This window comes from Cannabis sativa, chromosome 9 (genome assembly GCF_029168945.1).
Source record: "Cannabis sativa cultivar Pink pepper isolate KNU-18-1 chromosome 9, ASM2916894v1, whole genome shotgun sequence".
NCBI classification, from domain to species: Eukaryota; Viridiplantae; Streptophyta; class Magnoliopsida; order Rosales; family Cannabaceae; genus Cannabis; species Cannabis sativa.
In genome coordinates, this window is record NC_083609.1 from 56,300,275 (window position 1) to 56,326,633 (window position 26,359).

The 26,359-nt window shown below is 35.9% G+C and overlaps 2 protein-coding genes and 2 long non-coding RNA genes across 4 annotated transcripts; 1 reads left to right on the forward strand and 3 right to left on the reverse strand.

Moving 5' to 3' along the window:
• Window positions 1-7,837: 7,837 nt before the first annotated feature.
• Window positions 7,838-9,407, reverse strand: LOC133031047 (uncharacterized). The gene is made up of 2 exons (XR_009684566.1): window positions 9,195-9,407; window positions 7,838-8,354 (listed from the first exon to the last, which is right to left on the reverse strand). It is a non-coding gene; the product is annotated as an uncharacterized LOC133031047 (long non-coding RNA).
• A 297-nt stretch (window positions 9,408-9,704) lies between these two features.
• Window positions 9,705-10,158, reverse strand: LOC133031520 (uncharacterized). Its single transcript, XM_061105040.1, has 2 exons — window positions 9,832-10,158; window positions 9,705-9,740 (listed from the first exon to the last, which is right to left on the reverse strand). The coding sequence occupies exons 1-2, from the start codon at window positions 10,156-10,158 to the stop codon at window positions 9,705-9,707; spliced, it is 363 nt and encodes a 120-aa protein (XP_060961023.1).
• Window positions 10,159-12,992: 2,834 nt separating this feature from the next.
• Window positions 12,993-14,329, reverse strand: LOC133031521 (uncharacterized). Its single transcript, XM_061105041.1, has 2 exons — window positions 13,375-14,329; window positions 12,993-13,261 (listed from the first exon to the last, which is right to left on the reverse strand). The coding sequence occupies exons 1-2, from the start codon at window positions 14,327-14,329 to the stop codon at window positions 12,993-12,995; spliced, it is 1,224 nt and encodes a 407-aa protein (XP_060961024.1).
• Window positions 14,330-22,092: 7,763 nt separating this feature from the next.
• LOC133030803 (uncharacterized) lies at window positions 22,093-24,189 on the forward strand. The gene is made up of 3 exons (XR_009684347.1): window positions 22,093-22,470; window positions 23,353-23,394; window positions 23,853-24,189. It is a non-coding gene; the product is annotated as an uncharacterized LOC133030803 (long non-coding RNA).
• The last annotated feature ends 2,170 nt before the right edge of the window (window positions 24,190-26,359 follow it).

Genomic DNA, 26,359 nt, shown 5'->3' on the forward strand with positions numbered 1-26,359 from the left:
TAGTCCACCGATAAACTCAATATATTTATTATTCTTACTGTACAGCAAGTTTAGCCTAGAATTTGACTTATAAAACGTTTGAATTAGAAGTTCTACTGTTCACAAAGTTTTTAGTTAATTGAAAGACCTTTCTAACGGTATAAAGATCACCAAAATCGGAGCTATAACCTAGGAGTTATGCATGTTTTCTCAAAACAGTTTCTTTAAAATCCTGGATCATGCCGATTTCTGAATACAGCCTAAAAATAAAAGTTTTAAAAATAGTTACACCCCGATCTAGACAACAGTTTCTTCATAAAAAATGTAGCTATTTTTCTAAGCTTTAAAACGAGATAAAGATCTTTTAAAATGGATCAAAATTGACAGAGATATTGAATTTTTACTGAAGATACTTTTTCTGAAACGAAACTTAAAACGGAATACCATAACCGAGTAAAGATCATAACTTTTGACTGGTAAGAACTCCGAACTAGGGAAAGGTTTCTTCAAAGAAAATATGGATTATTGAATTATCTTTCTAACAGTACAAGAATCGCTTGAAAATAATAGATATCGAGAGAGATATGACACTTTTACTAAGGCAATATCGAAAAGAAATTTAAAAAAAACTGTAATTCGAAAGTCAGTGTAAAACATGAATTTTTTGACATCGAAATACTCAGAATTAGGAAAGAGTTTCTTCATAAAAAATATAGATCATTAAATTATCTTTAAAACGGTACCTAGATCACTGAAAACGGACCTATGGAGAGAGAGATATGATAGTTTTATGAAAGCCTATTTCTCTGAAAACGAAAATAAAAACAAGTACGAATTTTACCTGAAGATTTCGAAGACACGGAACGATGATCGGTTGATTGCTAACCCCGAAGCTCTTAAGATTAAAACAATTGATTTGGTTCAATAGAGAGAATAAAAAAAAAGGAAATTGAGAGATGGTGAGAATAAGGGAATACGATACTATCTGGCTGCTAGGGTTATAGAGTATATACGTATATAACATATCGTATAATAGGTTTAAATTTAAAAATAAATATCTAACTAATCAGATAAAATTATGCTGATTTAAATTTAAATTTTAAATTTTAAACTAACTAACTAATCTAATGCTTCACTATTTATTTATCTCACTATTTAATATATATATATCATTTTTTTTTCTAATCACACACGCACAACAACAACAACAACAACCATAATAATAATAATAATAATAATAATAATAATAATAATAATAATAATAATAATAAAAATAATAATAATAATAATAATAATAATAATAATAATAATTTAATTGTATCACACTTAATATACCAAATACCAATATATGTATATAAACTGGATATTACATTCTACCCTCCTTAAAGGAAATTTCGTCCTCGAAATTAGACTTACCAAAAAGTTCGGGGTACTGTTTTTTTCATGTCTCCCTCCATTTCCCACGTTGCCTCCCTTTCTGAACGGTTGCTCCACAGAACTTTTACTAGAGGAATACTTTTGGACCTTAACTCCTTCGTTCCTCTCTCTATAATGCGAACTGGTCGCACTTCATAACTCAAGTCCTGCTTTAGCTCCATTCTTTCATAGTTCAGCACGTGTGATGGATCCGACACGTATTTTCGTAGCATAGAAATATGGAACACATTATGCGTCTCAGCTAATACTGGTGGCAATGCCAGTCGATAAGCTACCTGTCCCACTCTGTCCAATATCTCAAAAGGACCTATAAATCTTGGACTTAGCTTTCCTCGCTTTCCAAAACGCATAACCCCTTTCATAGGTGACACTCGAAGGAACACTTTATCACCCACTGCAAATTCCACATTCCGTCTCTTTGCGTCGGCATAACTTTTCTGGCGGCTTTGTGCAGTTACCATTCTATTTCGAATCTTTTCCACCGCTTCAGTGGCCTCTCTTACTAGGTCTGGGCCTAAGTATCGCTTTTCGCCAACCTCATCCCAGTGTAGTGGTGATCGACACTTCCTCCCATACAACATTTCATAGGGTGCCATCCCTATTGTAGATTGATAGCTATTGTTGTATGAGAACTCCATTAGTGGCAAATAGTTGCTCCAGTTGCTTGGGAAATCCAACGCACAAGCTCGTAGCATGTCTTCTAGTATTTGAATAGTTCGTTCCGATTGTCCATCAGTTTGAGGGTGGAATGCTGTACTCAACTTCAGTTTTGTGCCCAAAGCACTTTGCACACTTTCCCAAAACTTAGAAGTAAAAACTGAACCTCTATCAGATACAATGGTCTTTGGGACTCCGTGTAGCCTTACAATTTCTTTTACATACGATTCGGCATATTGCTCGCATTGTAATTAGTGCGCACGGGCGAGAAAATGTGCCGATTTAGTGAGTCCGTCGATAATCACCCGGATGGAATCCTGTTGTTTGTTGTTCTTCGGTAACCCTGTCACAAAATCCATAGCAATATCTTCCCATTTCCACTCGGGAATATCAAGAGATTGCAACAGCCACTGCAGTCTCGGTGTTCGGCCTTAACTTGCTGGCGGGGTAAGACATTTCGCTACAAATTCTGCTATATCATTTTTCATTCCCGGCCACCAATACCTACCTTTCAGATCATTGTACATTTTGGTTGATCCTGGGTGTAAAGAATAGGGTGTAGTGTGCGCCTCTTGTAAGATTTTTGATTGCAACTCCGCTTTCTTAGGTACACACACCCTTGTCTTGTATAGTAGAATACCCTCTTCATTAACTGAGAAGTCCCCGGCTTTCCCATTTTGTAGTTCGACCCGCTTCTTGATTAAAAACTCATCTTGGGCTTGTTCTTCTTTGATATTCTCTAATAAATTTGATTCAATTGTGAGGTTAGCTAGCTTTCCTGTTACTAACTCTATTCCAGATCTCTCGATTTCATGTTGCAACGGCACTTTTAATGCCCTTAACATTGATAAGCTTGCATAGTTGCGTCTGCTAAGTGCATCCGCCACTACATTAGCCTTTCCAGGATGGTACAGTATCTCACAATCGTAATCTTTTACCAGTTCCAACCACCGCCTCGTCTCATGTTGAGCTCTTTGCGTAAAGAAGTATTTTAGGCTTTTGTGATCCGTGTATATTTCACACTTCTCTCCATAGAGGTAGTGCCTCCGCATTTTCAATGCAAAGACCATCGCCGCCAACTCTAAGTCATGAGTTGGGTACCTTGTCTCATACTCCTTTAGCTGCCTAGAGGCATAGGCTACCACCTTCTCATTCGCATCAACACACGCCCGAGCCCTTGCTTTGATGCGTCGCAATATACTACAAATTTGTCTTTGTTAGTTGGAACACACGGGACGAGTCTTGTTATGAGTTTATCTTTCAATGTCCGAAAGCTTTCCTCACATTTATCCGTCCATGCAAATTTTTGTTGCTTTCGAGTCAAATTCATCAATGGTGTGTCTATTTTTGAGAACCCTTCAACGAATCTCCTATAATATCCAGCTAGTCCGAGAAAACTCCGAACCTCACTTGCGGTTTTTGGTTTTGGCCGGCTCTTCACCGCTTCAATTTTCGCAGGGGTCCACCTCTACCCCATCTTTGGACACTATATGGCTTAGAAACGCCACTTTCTCCAACCGTAACTCACACTTTTTGAATTTGGCGTACAATTGGTGCTCTTTGAGTCTACTTAGAGTTAGCCTTAAGTGCTCCTCATGCTCTTCCATTGTCCTTGAATAAATGAGTATGTCATCAATGAATACCACCACAAACTTGTCAAGATATTCCTTGAATACTCTATTCATTAAATCCATGAAGGCTGTGGGGCATTGGTTAACCCAAATGACATCACTAGAAATTCATAATGCCCATACCGTGTTCGAAATGCCGTCTTTGCTATATCTTCCTCTCGGACTTTCAATTGGTGGTACCCGGATCTCAAGTCGATCTTTGAAAAGACGATCGCCCCTTGTAATCGATCAAACAAATCATCGATGCGAGGCAAGGGATACTTGTTCTTTATAGTCACTTTGTTCAGCTCTCGATAGTCTATACACATCCGCATACTACCGTCCTTCTTCTTGAAAACAACACTGGCGCACCCCAAGGTGAGTAACTTGGTCTGATGAACCCCTTGTCTAAAAGATCTTGTAGTTGAGCCTTCAATTCCTTCAATTCATTAGGAGCCATACGGTATGGAGCCCTCGAGATTGGTCTTTGTGCTCGGCGCTAACTCAATCACAAATTCTATCTCTCTATCCGGGGGTAGCCCCGGTAGGTCTTCGGAAAAACTTCTTGGAATTCACATACTATGTGGACATTCTCTGGCTTGAGGGTGGTTTCTCTGGACTTGTCTACTATGCTGGCCAAGTATGCTTGACATCCCGCACGTATCATCTTTTGTGCCTTCAGGGCTGTAACTAGCGGTAAGCTTGACCTGACTTTGATTCCTTCAAATATGAATGCCTCTCCGGATTCGGGGGTGAAAGTCACCGTCCTCTTTCGGCGATCTATTGTTGCTCCATGTCGTGATAGCCAATCCATACCCAAGATAAGATCGTAATCCCTCATCTCCGGCTCTATCGGATCTCCACTAAGTTCCTTGTACGCAATCCTTATTGGCGCATCCCGCACTCCTCTAGATGATATCATACCCTCGCCCGAGGGCAACTCCATCATGAACTTATATTTAAAGTTTACATACGGCAGTTCTAAATTATCTATCATCTTTAAAGCAATAAATGAGTGCGTAGCTCCAGAATCAAATAAAACAGTACATAATTTTCTAGCGATAGAAATTTGACCTGTAACCACGGTGTTACTAGTCTCAGCCTCCCCTCCGGTTAGTGCAAATACTCGAGCCGGGACAAGTTTGTCATCCTTGAGTTGATCACCTTTTTGTGGACGGTCCTTCTTATAGTGGCTCGGTTGCCCACACTTGTAACAAGTCTTGCCTTTCAGTCGACATTCTCCCGGATGCTTACGACCACATGTTGGGCATAGGGGGTACTCCACATATGGCTTCTTCCCTTTGTAGTTATTGGACCCTATCTTGTTTCTCTTGTCGGCTTCGTTGTGTTGGTTACTTGGCAGTTTTTCTTTTGTTATCATTACCTCCATCACTGGCCTTCTTGGCCTCCCACCCAGCCATATTATCTTTACGTATACGACTTTCACACAACTCGACTTCTAGGGCTCTTTCCAGTGCCTCAGCATACATGGTCGCCCTTACCCCTGACATCGCTATATCCTGACTTATTCGGAAGTTGAGCCCTTCAGTGAAGCAATGAATTCTCAGAAACTCAGTAGGAACCAGATACGTGGCAAACTTTGCTAATCCGTCAAATTGGCGAGCATACTACGTAATCGTAAACTTACCTGCCTCGTGTTCGTGAACTCATTAACTCTAGCTGAGCGTATTGCTTCACTGTAGTATTTTTTGTTAAAAACTTGTACAAAGTCAGCCCAGGTCATTGCGGCCACATCCCGTGTTTGTTTAATAACATCCCACCAGATGCGGGCATCCTTCTTCAATAAACTAGCAGCACAAGCTATACTATCTCTATTTCCAAGCCGCATGTACTCGACAATACCTTCAACTATTCTTGACCATTCCTCGATTTTCATTTGATCTGCGCCTCCTTCAAAATTTGGTGGGTGTTGCTTACAGAACCTTTCATATATTGGTTCCCATCGACCCTCCGGCACAGGCATGTATTGCACCGGCAAAAATTGATGTTGTCCTTGATTGGATTGTTCCTGACGGTTGTGAGCCTCTTCATCTCGCTTCCTAATTTCTTCCCTGAGACGAGCAACTTCTTGCGCCAAATCTTCTTGTTGTGGTGGCACCACTACAGGGGCGTTTTGGTGTTCTTGACCAACTACCCCAGCAGGGACTTCATGGTTGCCCCCACCTTGACCTGGTTGTTGTCCATTTACAGGGGCATTTTGATTCTCCTGGATCACCGCCTCGGCAGGGACATGCTGGTTTCCCCTGCCTCGACCGCGAGCACTTCCTCGCCCTCGACCTCTAGCTCGGTCTCTTACAGCCGCTCTTTCATTCAACCGGGTTGATCTTCTGGGTTCACCGTTTTCCATCAAATCCCTTAACTTGTTCTTCAAAAGAAAGGAGATGGTAGCGGTAAGAAAAAAAATAACCAAAGATGTATCTCGCTCAAAAAGGAAATATCTATACACTAAATTATATAAACTTAAAAAAAAACGTAAATCATCAAGCAACAATTCACCATGTAAAATAAATAATCTTCACTCATAAAAAAATTACACTAATAAGAAAATTGTTTGAGTTATACTAAAATTCTAACTCCGAAGAATCAGTTAATTGTTTCGATTAACCATACCCTAAACTTCTAGCTAACTAAAGGAAAATCAAAAGATAAAGACTAAACCAAATTTAACATATAAGACATAACATATATAAAGCATACATACTAGATGACAAGTTGATCCTTTGCAACGATGGTGTGTATGTCGCGTGAATTCAAGATCAATGTAACTGTGGCTCTGGTACCATTTGTAACGCCCTTACTTACGTAAAATAAGATGCCATAAATAAACTGGCGTTAAGATACTAATGTTGCCTTTATTTAAAAAAAAAAACACTTTTCAAAACATGGGTACCCAGTTGAAAATAAAGTATTACCACTTAGGGAAAAGTAATAGAAAATTTAAACGACAACATCCTCGATAAGTTTAATAAATTAAAAAAAAACTTTCAGCGGAAGATGGCCAAGACCACACGCAGTTACATGATCACACGAGATACACCCCATGCTGCCCAGACTCAACTTGTCACCGAAAGCTTACAGCTTACTTATACGCACATAGGGGGTAAATAAGGGGTGAGCTGCAAAGCCCAGTAAGGAAAACAAAATACTATGTACCAGCATTCACACATCATAGCACAAACATATACATCAAACATACAACAACCTAATCATAAGTATAAATAGAGGCAGCCACACAAATACTGAAATACCACATACTCACACTCACAATCACACACCAGCTTCCATACAAATCTGGAGTGTCTTACGTTCTTAACCGTAACGCATACCGGTAACCAGTGCACCCTTACGTACACTGCCTCACTTACCACATCACCATACATGTGTGGTTTCCAACCACTTCCAAGTACCTGGAACATGATTAAACAGCCATATACAATCCATCGACAAAACACTAATATTTCACTGAAACTATCACATTCCACAGTTTCAATACAATTTATTCAAGCAGTCATACTAGGTACTCAAACTATATAAAAAGCAAGTATAAAGTATAATTATTTTTCCTTACCTCAACTCCGCTGTAATTAACTCCTACGATACCTTCTAGGCTCTATAACAATTAGTGAAACCCTTAGTCCACCGATAAACTCAATATATTTATTATTCTTACTGTACAGCAAGTTTAGCCTAGAATTTGACTTATAAAACGTTTGAATTAGAAGTTCTACTGTTCACAAAGTTTTTAGTTAATTGAAAGACCTTTCTAACGGTATAAAGATCACCAAAATCGGAGCTATAACCTAGGAGTTATGCATGTTTTCTCAAAACAGTTTCTTTAAAATCCTGGATCATGCCGATTTCTGAATACAGCCTAAAAATAAAAGTTTTAAAAATAGTTACACCCCGATCTAGACAACAGTTTCTTCATAAAAAATGTAGCTATTTTTCTAAGCTTTAAAACGAGATAAAGATCTTTTAAAATGGATCAAAATTGACAGAGATATTGAATTTTTACTGAAGATACTTTTTCTGTAAAATAGTTTGATGTATTTTATTGGGGCGTTAATTGAGATACACCCCATGCTGCCCAGACTCAACTTGTCACCGAAAGCTTACAGGCTTACTTATCTGCACATAGGGGGTAAATAAGGGGTGAGCTGCAAAGCCCAGTAAGGAAAAACACAATACTATGTACCAGCATTCACACATCATAGCACAAACATATACATCAAACATACAACAACCTAATCATAAGTATAAATAGAGGCAGCCACACAAATACTGAAATACCACACACTCACACTCACAATCACACTCCAGCTTCCATACAAATCTGGAGTGTCTTACGTTCTTAACCAGAACGCAGTACCAATAACCAGTGCACCCTTACGTACACTGCCTCACTTACCACATCACCATACATGTGTGGTTTCCAACCACTTCCAAGTACCTGGAACATGATTAAACAACCATATACAATTCATCGATAAAACACTATTTCACCGAAACTATCACATTCCACAATTTCAGTACAATTTATTCAAGCAGTCATACTAGATACTCAAACCATATAAAAAGCAAGTATAAAGTATCATTATTTTTCCTTACCTCAACTCCGCTGTAATTAACTCTTACGATACCTTCTAGGCCCTATAACAATTAGTGACACCCTTAGTCCACCGATAAACTCAATATATTTATTACTCTTACTGTACAGCAAGTTTAACCTAGAATTTGACATATAAAACGTTTGAATTAGAAGTCCTACTGTTCACAAAGTTTTTAGTTAATTGAAAGACCTTTCTAACGGTATAAAGATCATCAAAATCGGAGCTATAATCTAGGAGTTATGCATGTTTTCTCAAAACAGTTTCTTTAAAATCCTGGATCACGCCGATTTCTGAATACAGCCTAAAAATAAATGTTTTAAAAATAGTTACACCCTGATCTAGACAATACTTTCTTCATAAAAAATGTAGCTATTTTCCTAAGCTTTAAAACGAGATAAAGATCTTTTAAAATGGATCGAAATTGAGAGAGATATTGAATTTTTACTGAAGACACTTTTTCTGAAACGAAACTTAAAACGAAATACCATAACCGAGTAAAGATCCTAACTTTTGACTGGTAAGAACTCCGAACTAGGGAAAGGTTTCTTCAAAGAAAATATGGATTATTGAATTATCTTTCTAACAGTACAAGAATCGCTTGAAAATAATAGATATCGAGAGAGATATGACACTTTTACTAGGCAATATCGAAAAGAAATTTTAAAAAGCTGTAAATCGACAGTCAGTGTAAAACATGAATTTTTTGACATCGAAATATTCAGAATTAGGAAAGAGTTTCTTCATAGAAAATATAGATCATTAAATTATCTTTAAAACGGTACCTAGATCACTGAAAACGGACCTATGGGGAGAGAGATATGATAGTTTTATGAAAGCCTATTTCTCTGAAAACGAAAATAAAAACAAGTACGAATTTTACCTGAAGATTTCGAAGACACGGAACGATGATCGGTTGATTGCTAACCCCGAAGCTCTTAAGATTAAAACAATTGATTTGGTTCAATAGAGAGAATAAAAAAAGAAATTGAGAGATGGTGAGAATAAGGGAATACGATACTATCTGGCTGCTAGGGTTATAGAGTATATACGTATATAACATATCGTATAATAGGTTTAAATTTAAAAATAAATATCTAACTAATCGTATAAAATTATGCCGATTTAAATTTAAATTTTAAATTTTAAACTAACTAACTAATCTAATGCTTCACTATTTATTTATCTCACTATTTAATATATATATATATATATATATATCATTTTTTTTCTAATCACACACGCACAACAACAACAATAATAATAATAATAATAATAATAATAATGATAATAATAATAATAATAAAAATAAACTGGATATTACATTCTACCCTCCTTAAAGGAAATTTCGTCCTCGAAATTAGACTTACCAAAAAGTTCGAGTCTTGTTCTTTCATGTCTCCCTCCATTTCCCACGTTGCCTCCCTTTCTGAACGGTTGCTCCACAGAACTTTTACTAGAGGAATACTTTTGGACCTTAACTCCTTCGTTCCTCTCTCTATAATGCGAATCGGTCGCACTTCATAACTCAAGTCCCGCTTTAGCTCCATTCTTTCATAGTTCAGCACGTGTGATGGATCCGACACGTATTTTCGTAGCATAGAAATATGGAACACATTATGCGTCTCAGCTAATACTGGTGGCAATGCCGCCGATAAGCTACTGTCCCACTCGTCCAATATCTCAAAAGGACCTATAAATCTTGGACTTAGCTTTCCTCGCTTTCCAAAACGCATAACCCCTTTCATAGGTGACACTCGAAGGAACACTTTATCACCCACTGCAAATTCCACATTCCGTCTCTTTGCGTCGGCATAACTTTTCTGGCGGCTTTGTGCAGTTACCATTCTATTTCGAATCTTTTCTACCGCTTCGGTGGCCTCTCTTACTAGGTACGGGCCTAAGTATCGCTTTTCGCCAACCTCATCCCGGTAGTGGTGATCGACACTTCCTCCCATACAACATTTCATAGGGTGCCATCCCTATTGTAGATTGATAGCTATTGTTGTACGAGAACTCCATTAGTGGCAAATAGTTGCTCCAGTTACTTGGGAAATCCAACGCACAAGCTCGTAGCATGTCTTCTAGTATTTGAATAGTTCGTTCGATTGTCCATCGGTTTGAGGGTGGAATGCGTACTCAACTTCGGTTTTGTGCCCAAAGCACTTTGCACACTTTCCCAAAACTTAGAAGTAAAACCGAACCTCTATCGGATACAATGGTCTTTGGGACTCCGTGTAGCCTTACAATTTCTTTTACATACGGTTCGGCATATTGCTCGCGTTGTAATTAGTGCGCACGGGCGTAAAATGTGCCGATTTAGTGAGTCCGTCGATAATCACCCGAGATGGAATCCCGTTGTTTGCTTTGTTCTTCGGTAACCTGTCACAAAATCCATAGCAATATCTTCCCATTTCCACTCGGGAATATCAAGAGATTGCAACAGCCCCTGCAGTCTCGGTGTTCGGCCTTAACTTGCTGGCAGGTAAGACATTTTGCTACAAATTCTGCTATATCATTTTTCATTCCCGCCACCAATACCTACCCTTCAGATCATTGTACATTTTGGTTGATCCTGGGTGTAAAGAATAGGGTGTAGTGTGCGCCTCTTGTAAGATTTTTGATTGCAACTCCGCTTCCTTAGGTACACACACCCTTGTCTTGTATAGTAGAATACCCTCTTCATTAACTGAGAAGTCCCCGGCTTTCCCATTTTGTAGTTCGACCCGCTTCTTGATTAAAAACTCATCTTGGGCTTGTTCTTCTTTGATATTCTCTAATAAATTTGATTCAATTGTGAGGTTAGCTAGCTTTCCCGTTACTAACTCTATTCCGGATCTCTCGATTTCTGTTGTAACTAAGCACTTTTAATGCCCTTAACATTGATAAGCTTGCAAAGTTGCGTACGCTAAGTGCATCCGCCACTACATTAGCCTTTCCAGTATGGTACAGTATCTCACAATCGTAATCTTTTACCAGTTCCAACCACCGCCTGCGTCTCATGTTGAGCTCTTCGCGTAAAGAAGTATTTTAGGCTTTTGTGATCCGTGTATATTTCACACTTCTCTCCATAGAGGTAGTGCCTCCAGATTTTCAATGCAAAGACCACCGCCGCCAACTCTAAGTCATGAGTTGGGTACCTTGTCTCATACTCCTTTAGTGCCTAGAGGCATAGGCTACCACCTTCTCATTCCGCATCAACACACACCGAGCCCTTGCTTTGATGCGTCGCAATATACTACAAATTTGTCTTTGTTAGTTGGAACACACGGGACGAGTCTTGTTATGAGTTTATCTTTCAATGTCTGAAAGCTTTCCTCACATTTATCCGTCCATGCAAATTTTTGTTGCTTTCGAGTCAAATTCGTCAATGGTGTGGCTATTTTTGAGAACCCTTCAACGAATCTCCTATAATATCCAGCTAGTCCGAGAAAACTCCGAACCTCACTTGCGGTTTTTGGTTTTGGCCAGCTCTTCACTTTGCTTCAATTTTCGCAGGGTCCACCTCTACCCCATCTTTGGACACTATATGGCCTAGAAACGCCACTTTCTCCAACCAGAACTCACACTTTTTGAATTTGGCGTACAATTGGTGCTCTTTGAGTCTACTTAGAGTTAGCCTTAAGTGCTCCTCATGCTCTTCCATTGTCCTTGAATAAATGAGTATGTCATCAATGAATACCACCACAAACTTGTCAAGATATTCCTTGAATACTCTATTCATTAAATCCATGAAGATTTCTTTGGGGCATTGGTTAACCCAAATGACATCACTAGAAATTCATAATGCCCATACCGTGTTCGAAATGCCGTCTTTGCTATATCTTCCTCTCGGACTTTCAATTGGTGGTACCATCTCAAGTCGATCTTTGAAAAGACGATCGCCCCTTGTAATCGATCAAACAAATCATCGATGCGAGGCAAGGGATACTTGTTCTTTATAGTCACTTTGTTCAGCTCTCGATAGTCTATACACATCCGCATACTACCGTCCTTCTTCTTGACGAACAACACTGGCGCACCCCAAGGTGAGTAACTTGGTCTAATGAATCCCTTGTCTAAAAGATCTTGTAGTTGAGCCTTCAATTCCTTCAATTCATTGGGAGCCATGCGGTATGGAGCCCTCGAGATTGGTGCCGTGCTCGGCGCTAACTCAATCACAAATTCTATCTCTCTATCTCGGGGGTAGCCCTGGTAGGTCTTAGGAAAAACTTCTTGGAATTCACATACTATGTGGACATTCTCTGGCTTGAGGGTGGTTTCTCTGGACTTGTCTACTATGCTGGCCAAGTATGCTTGACATCCCGCACGTATCATCTTTTGTGCCTTTAGGGCTGTAACTAGCGGTAAGCTTGACTTGACTTTGATTCCTTCAAATATGAATGCCTCTCCAGATTCAGGGGTGAAAGTCACTGTCCTCTTTCGGCGATCTATTGTTGCTCCATGTCGTGATAGCCAATCCATACCCAAGATAAGATCGTTAACCCTCATCTCCAGCTCTATCAGATCTCCACTAAGTTCCTTGTCTGCAATCCTTATTGGCGCATCCCGCACTCCTCTAGATGATATCATAACCTCGCCCGAGGGCAACTCCGTCATGAACTTATAACTAAAGTTTACATACGGTAGTTCTAACTTATCTATCATCTTTAAAGCAATAAATGAGTGCGTAGCTCCAGAATCAAATAAAAACAGTACATAGTTTTTCAGAGATAGAAATCGACTCCGCAACCACAGTGTTACTAGTCTCAGCCTCCCCTCTGGTTAGTGCAAATACTCGAGCTGGGACAAGTTTGTCATCCTTGAGTTGATCACCTTTTTGTGGACAGTCCTTCTTATAGTGGCCTGGTTGCCCACACTTGTAACAAGTCTTGCCTTTCAGTCGACATTCTCCCGGATGCTTACGACCACATGTTGGGCATAGCGGGTACTCCACATATGGCTTCTTCCCTTTGTAGTTATTGGACCCTATCTTGTTTCTCTTGTCGGCTTCGTTGTGTTGGTTAGTTGGCAGTTTTCTTTTGTTATCACCACCTCCATTACTGGCCTTTCTGGCCTCCCACCTTCCGTATTGTCTTTCTGTATACGACTTTCACACAACTCAGCTTCTAGGGCTTTTTCTAGTACCTCAGCATACGTGGTTGCCCTTACTCCTGACATCGCTATGTCCCGACTTATTCGGGAGTCGAGCCCTTCAGTAAAACGATGAATCCTCAGAAACTCAGTAGGAACCAGATCTGTGGCAAACTTTGCTAATCTGTCAAATTGGCGAGCATACTCTGTAACTGTAGACTTACCCTGCCTCAAGTTTGTGAACTCATTAACTCTAGCTGAGCGTATTGCTTCACTGTAGTATTTTTTGTTAAAAACTTGTACAAAGTCAGCCCAGGTCATTGCGGCCACATCCCGTGTTTGTTTAATAACATCCCACCAGATGCGGGCATCCTTTTTCAATAAACTAGCAGCACAAGCTACACTATCTCCGTTACCGAGCCGCATGTACTCAACAATACCTTCCACTGTTCTTAACCATTCCTCAGCTTCCATTGGATCTGAGCCCCCTTCAAAATTTGGTGGGTGTTGCTTGCGGAACCTTTCATATATTGGTTCCCATCGACCCTCCGGCACAGGCATGTATTGCACCGGCAAAAATTGATGTTGTCCTTGATTGGGTTGTTCCTGACGGTTGAGAGCCTCTTCATCTCGCTTCCTAATTTCTTCCTTGAGACGAGCAACTTCTTGCGCCAAATCTTCTTGTTGTGGTGGCACCACTACAGGGGCATTTTGGTGTTCTTGACCAACTACCCCAGCAGGGACTTCGTGGTTACCCCCACCTTGACCTGGTTGCTGTCCATTTACAGGGGCATTTTGATTCTCCTGGATCACCGCCTCGGCAGGGACATGCTGGTTTCCCCTGCCTCGACCGCGAGCACATCCTCGCCCTCGACCTCTAGCTCGGTCTCTTACAGCCGCTCTTTCATTCAAGCGGGTTGATCTTCTGGGTTCACCGTTTTCCATCAAATCCCTTAACTTGTTCTTCAAAAGAAAGGAGATGGTATCGCTAAGAAAAATAACCAAAGATGTATCTCGCTCAAAAAGGAAATATCTATACACTAAATTATATAAACTAAAAAAAAACGTAAATCATCAAGCAACAATTCACCATGTAAAATAAATAAATAAATAAATAATCTTCACTCATAAAAAAAAATTACACTAATAAGAAAATTGTTTGAGTTATACTAAAATTCTAACTCCGAAGAATCAGTTAATTGTTTCGATTAACCATACCCTAAACTTCTAGCTAACTAAAGGAAAATTAAAAGATAAAGACTAAACCAAATTTAACATATAAGACATAACATATATAAAGCATACATACTTGATGACAAGTTGATCCTTTGCAGCGATGGTGTGTATGTCGCGTGAATTCAAGATCAATGTAACTGTGGCTCTGGTACCATTTGTAACGCCCTTACTTACGTAAAATAAGATGCCATAAATAAACTGGCGTTAAGATACTAATGTTGCCTTTATTTAAAAAAAAAACACTTTTCAAAACATGGGTACCCAGTTGAAAATAAAGTATTACCACTTAGGGAAAAGTAATAGAAAATTTAAACGACAACATCCTCGATAAGTTTAGGGTAATTTGAAAAGATAAAAAAATAATTTAAATACAACAGTGGATTTTAAAAAAAATCAAAATAAGGAGGATACTCACGGTATACATACAGAAGACTGAAAAAGATCCCTCTCACTATTATGTAAGTGTTAGTTTTAATTTTCTTGGTATTGCCATTAATAGTCTTATATGTGATACATATAATTAGAGCCTCATCTTAGGTGGTGCTTAGAGACATCAATAGTACCCTCTATCTCTTATGATTGATTACACTTTTTAGGAAGAAGATGTATAGGTTTATATTTCTTTATTGTCTTGAATTGAACTAGGAAGGACCGTGTTCCTTTCTTGAAAAATTTAGAATAAATTATATTAGGAACTCATAAGACTTTATTTGATAAATAGAATATTACTAGTTAAGCTTGACAACATTAAGTTTAGATATGTACATAGAATCTTCTCTTCCAATAATTGAACTCTTTTGTTTCTTTTAAATCAACCTTTCTTGTAAGAGCTCACACATGAAACTAGAAGATCAGTTAGAATCAATGTGAAAGGAACGACCAATAGAGGTGGGGGCTAAGGATGTGTGTTCCGCTGACCCACAGATGGTTGATGTTCCAGAGAACCCAATAATAGTTAAGGCTAACGATCTAATAGAGGTATTGGAAGGACTACGAGCATGACTAAGACAATTTGTTGAAGAGTTTTCACAGGCTCAGCAAAATATCACCAACACTAGTAGTGGAACTTGAAGCACATAATGAAATGTACCAATAGCCAACTAAGTACCGACGCATATATTTTCACCTATCTATGAATGGTTGAAGAAGCGGTCTCTATACCTAGCCATGAATGGAAGCCCAACATATAGGAAGTAGGGATGACTTAGAATAGTAGACGTTATACCAGACTGGGACAGTATAATTTACGAAACCTACTTATTAAGAAGGATGAAATAATAGATCTTTAAGGAGAAGGTAATATCTTGTTGGATATTCTATAAGTTACATACTCCTAAGTTAGATGGTAAGAAGTATGAGTACTGTATGCAAAGACATTGGAGATAAGTATGTTATAGAAATGAGTCAGGAGAGGACGATGCCATCATATAGAAAGGAGTGTAGTGTGCTGAATAGAATCCAAAATGAGAAGTTAGAAAGAGACATGATAAAATTACTAGAGGTAACAACTTATGAAGGTATCTTAAATACTAAGAGATAAGCAGAGCATCAACAAATATTAGATTACTGAAGGAAAGTTGTAAACTTTAAACTCAAGGTCATCTACTTGGTGGAGGAGATAATAGAGAAAAATGTGTATGGTTTCGACAGAGACATTTTCAAAGGAGAAAGACAAAAAAGGTCCAGGCACGGCTAACAATTTGGGTACAACATGAATGAGAGACAACTAAGAGGGTGACTACTCAGAATTGATCACAACTACACAACTAAGAGACTGTGGATGCAGCTTTGTGGCGGGTGTACAACAAACAACTATAGAGAGTAGATCGCAAATTCAAAACTTGAGAAAGAGGAGGAATTAGCATTCAAGGGTGACATCCCTAGATTCCAAATACTCACTGATACAACAACAATGGTGTGGAGTATAGCTCAATGAGAAAATGTTAGGAAAGCCTCACTTAGAGACAGGAGAAAAGTGAGACACAATTAGGACCAAAGTAACATATATTGAAGAATGTCATGGCATGTCAAGGACTATACAAGTTTTTGATAAGTGTTGGGATTAGGAAATACACTCATGCAACATAAAGGAATTCAAGGCACAACGTAAGCAAATGATACTACAATCCAATTACGACTTATATTATGGGCAATAGTATAAGTATGTTGGAGTGTCATCTAATGAGAAACTAAGAGGAAAACTCACAAAGTCCAGCCCTGCTGAAAAGAGATGGTGTTTCTAGGCCCTATAGTGCCCGAGAAGAAAATGACTATGGATTTGTCAAAAGCTAAAATTGTTAAGAGCAAAAAAAGGAAAAATATTAGATATTTTTCTCAATCTGAAAAGCCAGTAATAGAGATCTTTGGAAGGACTCTCTCAAGCTAACAATAACTAACTTAGTGCACACTACTAAGTCTTGTCCAATTGAAAGTGCAAAAGTTAGAAGAAGAAAAAAAACAAGATAGGTATTGATAATTTGGTGGCGTTTGGATGTAAAATGAGACGCTTGAACGAATTATTGACTTGTGCTTAAAGGTAGTATGGGAAGTAAGAATAAAAAATTCCTGACTAAGGAATTATAAATAGTGAGTCTCCAGTAATAAATCAAATACAAGTAGGGGTATAGGAGGTATAATAGTGATGGACAGAGTAAGGTCTGTTCGGCATAGTTTGCAAATTATATATATAGTATCCTTACCCTGATAACTTGGATGATCAATACATTATGAGATTGGTATGGTTGACTTATTGTTAATAGTCAACAGATAATAAATAATTAGGCTACGATAAGCCATGGTAGGGTTGAACTTATTTTAAAGGGGTTATTAGTGTGCTTTCTATGTTTTAATACATATATGGTATAGTCTTAAGTAAATAATTAGTATTGGAATGTATGTTTAAGAGATTAAAAAGTTTTAGAAGTACAATTAAGAAGTTGAGATATTTTTTTGGTGAATTAAAGACGGCTACAATATTGAGGGCATGAATATGGCTGGAATAATCAATGCTATGATAAGTATGAAGTTATGTGATACCTCAGATGGCTAGTATATTAGAAGAAGCAATCATTAAACATAACTATCAGAATCTATCGGCATTACAGATTCAAACTTCACCACTATAGCAAGATAATACCAAAGTAGATAAAAGTTAGTATAGAAAACTAGCTAATCTCATAATCAAGTCAACTTGATTGAAGGGGGTAATGGAGGACCAAGCACCATAAGAGAGATTAGCAAAGAAAATACAATAGAGTGATACAAAAATCAGACAACAAAAGGAACCAAAGACTATTATCTTGGAAAATGGGAAGTCATGACAAGTGCAACGAATGCATGGATAAAGGAAATTAAGAAGTGAACGTTAGACAAAAAGGTAGTCGGATAGATAGTTAAATATTTATACATAGAAGACCTTTTAAAGATATTCCATGTTTATTTCCAAGTGCCATGGAAAAAGTATCTATCGATGAGTAACAACTATGAAACTGTAAGAATGACACCGTAGCTTTACAGTGGAATAAAAAAGAGAGAGGGAGAGAGTTAGATTTTAGTCTGTAATAACATTCAATGAGAGAATGGGAATAATTAAAGAGAAGTTTGCATAAGATCTTTTACCCTACTCTTTGTGTTTGTTATTTTTGTATTATATAATGTGTTCTCAATTGTCATGTAAGGATGTTCATGAGAGAATGAATAGTTTTACTCTTGATGGCATGTAAGGATGTTCATTAGAGAATAAATAGTTTAACTCTTAATGACATGTAAGGATGTTCATAAGAGAAGAAATTTTTATAAAATTACGAGCATGTTATTGCAAAACTTATGTATTTAAAGCATGTATATGTACGTTATTGTAATGGAGTATATTTTGGTATTTAAGTAATGTATAGAGAAATAATAATACTTAATTAAGTTGTGTATATTTTATGTGTTATGGATTGACCGATAAGACATAGGTTAAATGCATGTTTATTGGGTCAATATATATGGTAGATAATGAGGTAATGCAGTAAGTGGTGAAAGACATGAAGACTCAACACCCCGAGTGTTGGTAAGTTAAATTTCGAGGACGAAATTTTTTTAAGGAGGGTAGAATGTAATATCCAGATTAAAATAATATTTAATTTTTTTTTTCTCTCCTTGGGATATTAATTGTGTGAGGATAATTATCTTATATATTTGTGTTGTTAGTGAGTTGAGATTGTTGCTTAGATTATTGTACCAATTTTCTAGAGAGAGTTAAAGTTATATTAACTACGAAAGTAAAATATTATGGTATTTTCATCAGTACGTAATCGTTTAATTAAAGCCCGATATGAAAGTCCAATAAGTTTTCTTTATAATATATTTATTTGATTTAAATAATTGTATAAGTGGTATTAAATAATATTATTATTTAATTAATGTGAGAAAATTCGTAAGTTTAGAGAAATTCGCAGGTTTAAAAACTGTTTTACTAAAACGACCATATCTGGAGTTTTATAACTCCGATTGGGGTGATTCCAGTGGCGTTGGAAAGATAATTAAAAGATCTATAAATTTTGTAGAAATAGTAATATCATAATTCGTAATTTTTCTAGGTCAAAATTAAGTCCTAAAATTACGAGATTTAGAGCTTATAATTTAAACTTAAAAGTAAGATATTTATTTATTTAATAATTTATCATATTATTATTGCTATTATGTTAATATTATTATTATTCATAAAACTAAACCTAATAAGAGTCAGAATAGTATAGGTTTCATTAACCCTAAAATTATATCGTTCTATTCTCAAGACTAACCCTAAAATTTTCAAGTCATCTTTTCATTACATCTTTAGCCAAATCTATACCACTCTTCACTCTCATCTTTGATCACCATCATCTTATGTCTATTGATCCAAGAAGCTTGATGTATTTGAGGTAAGAAACTCTACATTTACTTATTTATTGATCACAATAGGAGAATATTCGTAGGTCTCCTTTTCTTATTTTTCAGAATGAAACATGTCTCAGTAAAACTATCATAACTCTTAAAATACTCATCCGATTCTCGCAATCTTGGTGCCTATAGAAAGATTATTAAATTTCCCATAATTCGTATGAAGAAAGGTTTTGCTGAATCGAAATTTATCTATGTCAAAAATTAATATTTCTACGCTGTTTCTTATAGATTATTTTTTTATATATTCTATATAAGTTGTCTCAGTAAAACTTGAATATCTCTCTGAATACTTATCCGATTCTAGCGGTCTTGATATCATTGAAAAGCTGATTCAATGACCTATAATTTTTATGAAGAAACTATTTACCATTTCGGTGATATTCTATGTCGAAAATTATCATCTTTCTGATATTATTGTAAATCGTTTTTTTCATATTCCCAGAAAAAGTACTTTCACTTAAAATACCATAACTCTCTCAATTCTTGTCTATTTTTAATGATCTATATATGGTTTCAAAGCTTATTCAATTTTCCATAAGTTTCATGAAGAAACATTTCGTGAATTCGGAGTTATACTATGTCGAAAAGTTAGTTTCCTTCTGTATCATGTAATTCGTTTCTTGAATCTTGTTCTTTCAAAACTGTTTTGGTAAAATTGTAATATCTCTTTGAATATAATTCCAATTTCAGAGATTTTGGTATCATTGGAAAGGGAATTTAATTTCCTAAAACTTTCATGAAGATGTTATCTTCTAGTTCTGAACCTTTCAATGCAAAAAGTTTGTATTTTTGCTAAGTCGTATAATTCGTTACTCCATATTCCTTCTCAGAAATAGTTTCAGTAAAACAATCATAACTCTCTGAGTTTTAACCCATTTTTAATTATCTTTATATCATTGGAAAGATAATGGAATTTTCTATAATTTTTATGAAGACAACTTTTACTGAATTCGTGTAGTTGTTGGTCAAAAATAGTAATCTTTCTGCTGTACTGTAAGAGTACGAATTTTAATATTAGGGCCTTGACCCATGTCTTATTATAGGTAGTAGTGACGAGATAACAACTCTTAAGCAGCGGGATTTGAGGTAAGGAAATTAGATAGTGTTATATGTGTTTATCTGCATAAATTTGGATTCTTTGTGTACTGAAATATGAGTTATGATTTGTTATTATAAGTCTGTATATGGTACTGAGAATGTGTGGTATGGACACAATATTCGTAAATTAATATATAAATTATGGTTGTTATGACTTGTATATGTGTATGTTGTATGTTGTGTATTGTATGTTGTATGGTGTATGGTGTATTGCTGTATGTTATATGTTGTATGTTATATGTTGTATGCTAACGTCTCAGGTAAAGTGAGGGACCATGGTGGGGTATGATACGGGATAAGGTCGTTGAATGTAGAGATACCCTACCCTGCATTTTCCTGAGTCGTGTATGAGATTGTTATGGTGGGTATGATACAGTGATGTTACTGTTGAATATAGAGATACCCTATCCTATAACAATGGTAGGGCTGCATAGGCCCATGTTATTATGTGGGCAGATTAGGCCCAGGATATTGTAGGGTCAGGCTAGGCCGGGTTATGTAAGTAATGGCTATGATATGCCAATGTTGTGATAATGACATTATTATTTATAGTATTGATATGATTATGTTATGAGTATGATATTGGAGTTATGATCTCTGTATATGTGTACGGTGTGAACAAATAATATAGACTTGTATGATAAAGGTTTCCATATGTACAGTTATTTGGTTATAGTTATAAAAGAGCATGTATGATATTGCTAAAACTTAATAAATACATTAATGGTATGTGTGATATTATATGGTATTGTTTGATAAGCATTTCCTTACTGAGCTTTTAGCTCACCCCCTTACTTTCCCCCTACAGGTATTAGACAGGGAAGTATGTATAGTGAGTGTGGTCGGTTGGTACGTATACTGTGAGCGGCTACGGGCGGACAAACGATCTAGAACGCTGGTGGTGCCTTAGTTTTATTTTAAGCAGTTGATAAATCTAACACAGTGGAAATGCATTATTTAAAATTATTTACTTACTGTATCTTGTTTTACAAATGAAGGATCCTTCTCTGTTGCATTTTGATTTTTTTTTTAAAATCCACTGTTGTATTTTAATTATTTTTTTTTATCTTTTCAAATTATGCATGAAAATAGTATTTTTGTAAAATAAGGCAAAATATCGGGGCGTTACAGTTGGTATATTATTGTGTGGTTTGATATGTTATTGTTGCATTAAATAAAATATGAATATTATTAGTATTTGCTAAGTACAATTATATAGTTAATTAGATTAAGTATTAATTTATATTAATTATATTAGAGAATAAGTTATTAGTAAATAGTTGTATTATTAAGTGATATTTGTTATACATGTAATAGGAATATAGATAAAAATTAGTATACTATTTTATACGTATAGGTTTATTAAATAAATAAGACTAGTGGTATTTATAATAGGAATATATATATATTTTGTATAAGCTTGATAATAATATATATATATATTTATAAAGGCTATAGTAATAGATGAATAGAGAGAGGGACACGTGAGAGTGAGAGAAGAATGAGGAAGTTAGTTTAGGATATTTGACTTAGTTGAATTTAAATTTAAATTATGAGGAATTTTATATTAGTAATTAATCAATATTTTATTCCTTAAAAAAATAAAAGGTATAGCTGAGTTTAAATTTTAAATTCCTAGATTTTCTCTAATCAGTTGAATATATACGATATGGTTTTACCATTCAATGAAACGATGAACACAAATTTCATTCTCTACTTCTTTCTCTCCACTTAGATAATTCCTAAATCTCTCATAGCCTCTATCACACCAAATTACAGCATAGCATAAATTGAAGCCTCTATCACAATATTCAATTTCTAAGGTAAAAACTTTTACTGTCTCTTAATGTTAGGGTTGGATGTAGGTTTTTCGTAAGTATGTTTTATTTTCGTTTCCAAAGAAATAAGTTTTCATAAAACTGACATATCTCTCTCCTCGTATGTCCGTTTTCAGTGATCTAGGTACCGTTTTAAAGAAAATTTAATGTTCTACATTTTTCATGAAGAAACTATTCCCTAATTCTGATTATTTTGATGTCAAAAAATTCATGTTTTACACTGACTTTCGAATTACAGTTTTTTTAAATTTCTTTTCGATATTGCCTTAGTAAAAGTGTCATATCTCTCTCGATATCTATTATTTTCAAGCGATTCTTGTACTGTTAGAAAGATAATTCAATAATCCATATTTTCTGTGAAGAAACCTTTCCCTAATTAGGAGTTCTTACCAGTCAAAAGTTAGGATCTTTACTCTGTTATGGTATTTCGTTTTAAGTTTTGTTTCAGAAAACGTATCTTCAGTAAAAATTCAATATCTCTCTCACTTTTGATCCATTTTAAAAGATCTTTATCTCGTTTTAAAGCTTAGAAAAATAGCTACATTTTTTATGAAGAAAGTATTGTCTAGATCGGGCTGTAACTATTTTATAAACATTTATTTTTGGGCTGTATTCAGAAATCGGCATGATCCAGGATTTTGAAGAAACTGTTTTGAGAAAACATGCATAACTCCTAGGTTATAGCTCCGATTTTGATGATCTTTATACCGTTAGAAAGGTCTTTCAATTAACTAAAAACTTTGTGAACAGTAGGACTTCTAATTCAAACGTTTTATAAGTCAAATTCTAGGCTAAAGTTGCTGTACAGTAAGAGTAATAAATATATTGAGTTTATCGGTGGACTAAGGGTTTCACTAATTGTTATAGGGCCTAGAAGGTATCGTAGGAGTTAATTACAGCGGAGTTGAGGTAAGGAAAATAATTATACTTTATACTTGCTTTTTATATGGTTTGAGTACCTAGTATGACTGCTTGAATAAATTGTATTGAAACTGTGGAATGTGATAGTTTCGGTGAAATATTAGTGTTTTGTCGATGGATTGTATATGGCTGTTTAATCATGTTCCAGGTACTTGGAAGTGGTTGGAAACCACACATGGTAAGTGAGGCAGTGTACGTAAGGGTGCACTGGTTATTGGTACTGCGTTCTGGTTAAGAACGTAAGACACTCTAGATTTGTATGGAAGCTGGAGTGTGAGTGTGTGGTATTTCAGTATTTGTGTGGCTGCCTCTATTTATACTTATGATTAGGTTGTTGTATGTTTGATGTATATGTTTGTGCTATGATGTGTGAATGCTGGTACATAGTATTGTGTTTTTCCTTACTGGGCTTTGCAGCTCACCCCTTATTTACCCCCTATGTGCAGATAAGTAAGCCTGTAAGCTTTCGGTGACAAGTTGAGTCTGGGCAGCATGGGGTGTATCTCGTGTGATCATGTAACTGCGTGTGGTCTTGGCCATCTTCCGCTGAAAGTTTTTTTTTAATTTATTAAACTTGTCGAGGATGTTCTCGTTTAAATTTTCTATTACTTTTCCCTAAGTGGTAATACTTTATTTTCAACTGGGTACCCATGTTTTGAAAAGTGTTTTTTTTTTAAATAAAGGCAACATTAGTATCTTAACGCTAGTTTATTTATGGCATCTTATTTTACGTAAGTAAGGGCGTTACAAATGGTACCAGAGCCACAGTTACATTGATCTTGAATTCACGCAACATACACACCAACGGTATGTATGTTACAATAGCATTCTCTGTAAAATACCAATACTGATACCAACTGTAACGCCCCAGTATTTTGCCTTATTTTACAAAAATACTATTTTCATGCATAATTTGAAAAGATAAAAAAATAATTTAAATACAACAGTGGATTTTAAAAAAAATCAAAATGCAACAGAGAAGGATCCTTCATTTGTAAAACAAGATACAGTAAGTAAATAATTTTAAATAATGCATTTCCACTGTGTTAGATTTATCAACTGCTTAAAATAAAACTAAGGCACCACCGGCGTTCTAGATCGTTTGTCCGCCCGTAGCCGCTCACAGTATACGTACCAGAACTGACCCTGCTCACTATACATACTTCCCTGTCTAATACCTGTAGGGGGAAAGTAAGGGGGTGAGCTAAAAGCTCAGTAAGGAAATGCTTATCAAACAATACCATATAATATCACACATACCATTAATGTATTTATTAAGTTTTAGCAATATCATACATGCTCTTTTATAACTATAACCAAATAACTGTACATATGGAAACCTTTATCATACAAGTCTATACTATTTGTTCACACCGTACACATATGCAGAGATCATAACTCCAATATCATACTCATAACATAATCATATCAATACTATAAATAATAATAACATTATCACAATATTGGCATATCATAGCCATTACTTATATAACCCGGGCCTAGCCTGACCCTACAATATCCTGGGCCTAATCTGCCCATATAATAACATGGGCCTATGCAGCCCTACCATTGTTATAGGATAGGGTATCTCTATATTCAACAGTAACATCACTGTATCATACCCACCATAACAATCTCAGACCCGACTCCGTAAAAAGCAGGGTAGGGTATCTCTACATTCAACGGCCTTATCCCGTATCATACCCCACCATGGTCCCCCACTTTACCTGAGACGTTAGCATACAACATACAACATACAACATGCAACATACAAATATATCATACAACATACAACCTGAAACATACAAATACAACATACAACATATACAAGTCATACAACCATAATCTATGTATCAATTCACAAACTCATATTGTGTCCATACCACACATTCTCAGTACCATATACATATTCATAATAACAAATCATAAATCATATTTCAATATATAAAGAATTTAAATTTATGCAGATAAACACATAAAAAACTATCTAATTTCCTTACCTCAAATCCCGCTGCTTAAGAGTTGTTATCTCGTCACTACTACCTATAATAAGACATGGGTCAAGGCCCTAATATCAAAATTCGTACTCTTACAGTACAGCAGAAAGATTACTATTTTTGACCAACAACTACACTAATTCAGTAAAAGTTGTCTTCATAAAAATTATAGGAAATTCCATTATCTTTCCAACGATATAAAGATCATTAAAAATGGATTAAAACTGAGAGAGTTATGATTGTTTTACTGAAACTATTTCTGAGAAGGAATATGGAGTAACGAATTATACGACTTAGCAAAAATACAAACTTTTTGCATTGAACGGTTCAGAACTAGAAGATAACATCTTCATGAAAGTTTTAGAAAATTAAATTCCCTTTCCAATGATACCAAAATCTCTGAAATTGAAATTATATTCAAAGAGATATTACAATTTTACCAAAACAGTTTTGGAAGAATAAGATTCAAGAAACGAATTACATGATATAGAAGGAAACTAACTTTTCGACATAGTATAACTCCGAATTCACGAAATATTTCTTCATGAAACTTATGGAAAATTGAATAAGCTTTGAAACCATATATAGATCATTAAAAATGGACAAGAATTGAGAGAGTTATGGTATTTTAAGTGAAAGTACTTTTTCTGGGAATATAAAAAAACGATTTACAATAATATCAGAAAGATGATAATTTTCGACATAGAATATCACCGAAATGGTGAATAGTTTCTTCATAAAAATTTTAGATCATCGAATAAGCTTTCTAACGATATAAAAATCGCTGGAAACGGATCAATATTGAGAGTGATATGACTATTTTACTAAGACAACTTATATAGAAAATATGAAAAACGATTTACAACAAACAGCGTAAAAATACTAATTTTTAACATAGATAAATTTCGATTCTGTAAAATCTTTCTTCATAAGAATTATAGGAAATTTAATAAGCT